Raw genomic sequence first — 4,948 nt, forward strand, 5'->3', positions numbered from 1 at the left:
GTCATATGGTGTGGGATATCCCTTGGGTCAGTTGGGGTCAGCTGTCCCGGCTGTGTCCCCTCCCAACTTCTTGTGCTCCCCCAGCCTGCTCGCTGGTGGGGTGGGGTGAGAGGCAGAAAAGGCCTTGACCCTGTGTCAGCACTGCTCAGCAGTAACGAAAACATCCCTGTGTTATCAGCGCCGTTTCCAGCACAAACCCAAACCACAGCCCCATACCAGCTACTGGAAAGAAAATTAACTCCATCCCAGCCAAAACCAGCACAGATTCTTACCAATTGATACGGATTTAATAGCTTATTTCACCTTGCAACACCTGCATGCATCTGATCAATAATGTAGTTCAATGAAAGAAGATTCAAACTCTAGATGTTACCATTACATTAGACTTAGGTAGTAAAAATGTTATTTGAAGAGTTTCATGCTTCAGTCCTTGAATTGGACTGACAGATCTCACTGATTTGGGTGATAATGCATCAGATAAGATAACAGGTACTTGTACTCAGGTAAAATACTCTTTCTCAGACATTCACAAGGAAAAAAGTGATGGTCAGCAAGATCTAAAAGGAATGAAAAATTAATTTAAACTTTCAGTTGAATAGAATATTTCCAACAAGTTGTAGTGATTACTTACTATTAAGAAATTAATGTTTCTTTCTTTTATTGGAAAATACGTGCATGTTTGTTTTGGCCCTGTGCAGCACCAGAGTTTGATTATATAATTATAATTATACCTTGCTTCAGATACTGCCATTACAGCATTGAGTGATAGCTGAGAGTAGAGAACCTTCTACATTGTTGTTTCAGTAAGTCTACTTAGAATTAACACATTGCGCGTTCCCTTGTGTGGCTTGCACTATGACTGTCAGGCTCCTTCCTAAAACGGCAGCTTCAGAAAAAGGTCTGAAGCCTATGTTGAATGAAGAAATTTTTCTTTCGGTGCTCGTCTGTTGCTTGAGCAGTTGAGATTTAGATAGCGTCTTAAATTTTAGCCACTTCTGACCTAAGCAGTTGTACTTTAACTGGCAGTTTGAGGAGCTGCATGTCCCCTTAGTACCCTGCTATACCCAATCCTGAGTGATCGACTCTCTGGGTTTATTTTAAGGGACGTTACTTCTAAGTAGCTACTTGAGACGTGCCTGCCAGAAAACTAAGGGACATCTTGTTTTGATTCTGTAGACCAGCAGATCAGATGAGTTGCACGAGACATCATTTTCCATCTGTTTGCCATCCTTAGCGCAGCAGACAGGAATCTTTTCTGATTTCTTCCAGAAGAATTGCATTCTAAGATACAAAAAATAGCTTAGTGGGTTCATGTTTTCAGAATCCAGATTACCCAGTGGATGGCATTGTTCAGGAGACCGAAACCTGGAGTGAGGATATCAGAAATCTAAGTTGCAATGGGTACATGAACTATTGTGTACTTCGCGATTCCTCAAGCCAAAATTTGAGTGCAGAAATTTCAGTGATGCTGTCCTGTGTAGATGCAGACCTACTTTGGGTAGGATGTGAAACTAAATCTTCCCACAATGTTGGAGAATCTTTGGGAGTCAGTAGAACAGACAATTGTATTGGCTTTATGTTCAGAAAAAAGAAATTAGAGACAGACGGAGATGTGATTAATCCAGCTTCTGCGGCGCTAGCCAGAAAAGCAAGTTCTACCCTGTTAATAAGGGCTGGATGCTAGACCTAACAAAATGATTTGGTTTGACAACTTTAACAGATTTAAAGGGGGAAAAACATGGGGACTACAAGGTGCCCAGGGTATGTATTCATTGTATCAGGACATGCTGCATTAAGCTATTCTTTTAGCCTGTGTGAAAGGTAACTATCGTCTCAGTGGACGGTCATGCAGAGTAACTACATGTTTTCACATAGCCTTATGCTTATCCTATGGATTTCATGACCACGTATATAAATGGAAATTCAGTTTAATCTGTCATCACTCTTGGTTTGCCTACCAATGAGCAGAAACTTACTGCCGTCCTGAAGGATAGGTCTGATAAAGCTATAGTGTGATTTGAATGCCATGCAGTAGGATTGCTTGCCATTTGAAATGAAAGAATATAGTTTAGCAGAGCTTAGGATCTAGGCCCTAACTGTATACTGGGTTTCCCTGAGCTAGGACTCAGCTTGTTTGTGTCTCTTTTTCAGTGCAAGAAAGCATTCTATGGTAATATATAGTGTTTGAAATTCAAGTAGGAGTAGCTTTCTAAAGAAAACGACAGCTGAAATAAAAAAATACTAGTTTATGATTTATTTTTCCTGTCTTTTTTGTGTGTAAAAGAATAAATGTTTCACTTTAACAGTGTTAAATAATGACTCTTTTCTTTTCTTTTGTAGGTTGTCTTAGTCTTCGCTCTTAGTATTGGTGCTCTTGTAATATACTTCATAGATTCGTCGAAGTGAGTATTTTAGTACATTTTCCTTTCCCTCCTTTCCTGCAGCAATTATACATCTTTAAATTGCTCCATTCATCTACTTCAAATCAGTGCTTGGTCTCATTGCCTGGGTGCGAAGAACTTTATAATAGTGCATGGTCTACCAAAATAACTCAAGAATGGGAAAAAGATCTTATATAAACTAGATTGAACACAGTCACATTGATTCTGTAGAATGAATAGAGAGAAAAACTACTTTTGTGTGTTGAGATTATACATACTGTTGCAAAATTACAGTTTTTATCTTCATATGGGCATATGTAGAATCTTTCCAATTCAAGACTAGGATAAGAAATACAGGGGAAGAATATTTGCCAAAAAATTACAGTTTGCAGGAGGAAAAAAGTGTCTTAGGAGACTGACAGGAACACTTCTGAAAAACTCTGAATGAATTAGACAGTACGAGCATTATATCTTGCATATCCGTTCAGATTTCCAACTCCTGGGTTTGATAGATTTCTCCCAAGATACGGTGAGCCAGTAAAAATCTGCAAAGCATCTCAGTATCTTTTAGATTTACACCAACGTTATCATATAGTGTTGTAGCTTTGGCCAGGCAATAGACAGTTTCATCCTGACCTTTTGAGGTACGTGATGGTTTGATACAAAACCAGTGTAACTAGGAATATCCTCTTTGGTATCATTCATAGTCCGCCCTTGTTTTCATATCAAGCTGGACACTGTCGGTGGTGTAACAGGTAAATTGGTAGCCTAACACAGAAGAAACCCATAAAAAGGGACTTAATAGAATATTGTTCTGTTGAATCCAGTTATTTTGGGAGGATGATAGTCTGAAGTATCAATAGCATTTTAAAGCTCTAGGACTACGTATTTGCTGCTTTTCTCCAAACTAGTTTTAGGCTTGCCATTGCTGCAACGGTTCAGAGAGTATGCTGGAGACAGTCCCTGTGAGCCAGCCTAGCTGTCTGTAATGGCAGTGGTTATGTTCTAAAACAATCCCTGTGTGACTCAGAAAATCAGACATTTCACTGTTGACATCTGTACATACTGATATTTAGGCAGGTGGTAGCACCAGCAAAAGGCATTCTTGAATATATGGATGTCAGCTCTGTATCGTGTGAGTTTCAAGCCATACCTTTGTATGTGAGATGTGTCAAGCATAACACAAATAACTAAGGCAGAGATTTTCTGTGTGGAGGGGAGCCAAGTCATGGGAAAACTCAAGTTCTATCTTGAGCTCTCTTGAATTGAGGACAATAATTTTTCCTTCTTAACATTGCAGTGAGTGTTCTCATTAATTTTAGCAAATTTTTCTTTAATATGTCACCACTGAAGCACGTAAGTGCTTTTCTGAAGATCTTTTTAAAAACTTTCTAAAGCACAGTGGCAAAGCTTCTGGGTGCCCAACATATCCAGGTCAAAAGTGTCAAATAGAATAAAACCCGTTTCTGCTTATGTTTCAATTTCAGACCAACAAAATACAGCTATTTATCGGGGCAATTGTCTTTTGTGAAAATAAGGGGTTATATAATTATTTTTAGGCACTGCATTCTAGAAGCCTTTGTTCGATTGTTTTCCTCAAGGAGGGCAAAACTGACAACGTGGGAGATTTCTCTGGGGTGCTTAAGCTTTCTGTGGGCCACCTGATCCATGTACTGCCACCGGCTTATTGGCTGCTCTGTCAGTGGGGATAGAGAAGTGTTTTAACCGTAGGTTGCTCGTTTTTTTCAGCCAATGTTTAAGTCCCGGCTGCAGTTTAAATTCAGCAACCTCAAGTTAATACACTCTACTTGCACACTTTTCCTTTGTTTTCTCCGCCTTCTCTCTTACCCTGCTTTCTTCCCACGCATATGTCTTTGTCTTTTTTTTTTTTTTTTTTTTTTGGTAAATACTCATTAGTAGGTTAATTCAGGTTAGATACTCCCCAGATATATCCCTGCAGTGAAAAATTCTGCTTTATTCTGTATTAGCAGCTGACTTGACACCCATTTCAGCAATGTAGAATCAAATGTAGCGATATATCAGGCTATTTAAGATCCCCGAGTGCATGATTAGTAAAAGTAATTCCTTTTAGAATTTGGTCAAACGGGGAATATTGAAGGTAGGGTGAGAGGAGGGCTTGTGATATCCTCAACAAAACAAGTGGAACAACAGAGACTACGGCTTGGCCAGGAGCAGCGGAGACAAACAGGATCTAGTGCTCACGCCAGACAGATAGTGACATATACCATTGTGCGCTTCCCCTTGACAATGCATTCTATAGCTGTTGTATTCCGCCTGTGCCATGGACACTTAGCTCTCATTTGATCTTCCGCACAGAGTGACAAAAATCACGTTTTCAATCCAAAGCTGAAGAGTAGTAGTGCAAGCATTTGTCTGAAACAAAATGCCAGTGATCAATTCATCCAAGACTCTTTAATCTGTCAGTAGATTTGCAGATGCAACGGCAGGTATGTCCACAAAGGAATCCTGCATGACTTCACACATGAGGGGCATCGAGAAAGATGGGAATAACACCGCCGCTTTCTTAGATAGTGAAGGAAGGGGAA

At 39.7% G+C, this 4,948-nt stretch overlaps 1 protein-coding gene across 4 annotated transcripts in view; it reads left to right on the top strand.

Annotated features, from left to right (window-relative positions):
* KCNMA1 (potassium large conductance calcium-activated channel, subfamily M, alpha member 1) overlaps positions 1 to 4,948 on the top strand; it is a 513,257-nt gene that overhangs the window by 238,051 nt on the left and 270,258 nt on the right. For all 4 annotated transcript variants that reach the window (XM_009328726.1, XM_009328723.1, XM_009328725.1 and 1 more), the window contains exon 3: positions 2,341 to 2,402. In XM_009328726.1, the coding sequence (XP_009327001.1) occupies positions 2,341 to 2,402 (62 nt within the window). The remainder of the gene's footprint in view (positions 1 to 2,340; positions 2,403 to 4,948) is intronic.

The sequence above is a fragment of the Pygoscelis adeliae genome, unplaced genomic scaffold (genome assembly GCF_000699105.1).
Source record: "Pygoscelis adeliae isolate BGI_AS28 unplaced genomic scaffold, ASM69910v1 Scaffold16, whole genome shotgun sequence".
In the NCBI taxonomy this organism is placed as follows: domain Eukaryota; kingdom Metazoa; phylum Chordata; class Aves; order Sphenisciformes; family Spheniscidae; genus Pygoscelis; species Pygoscelis adeliae.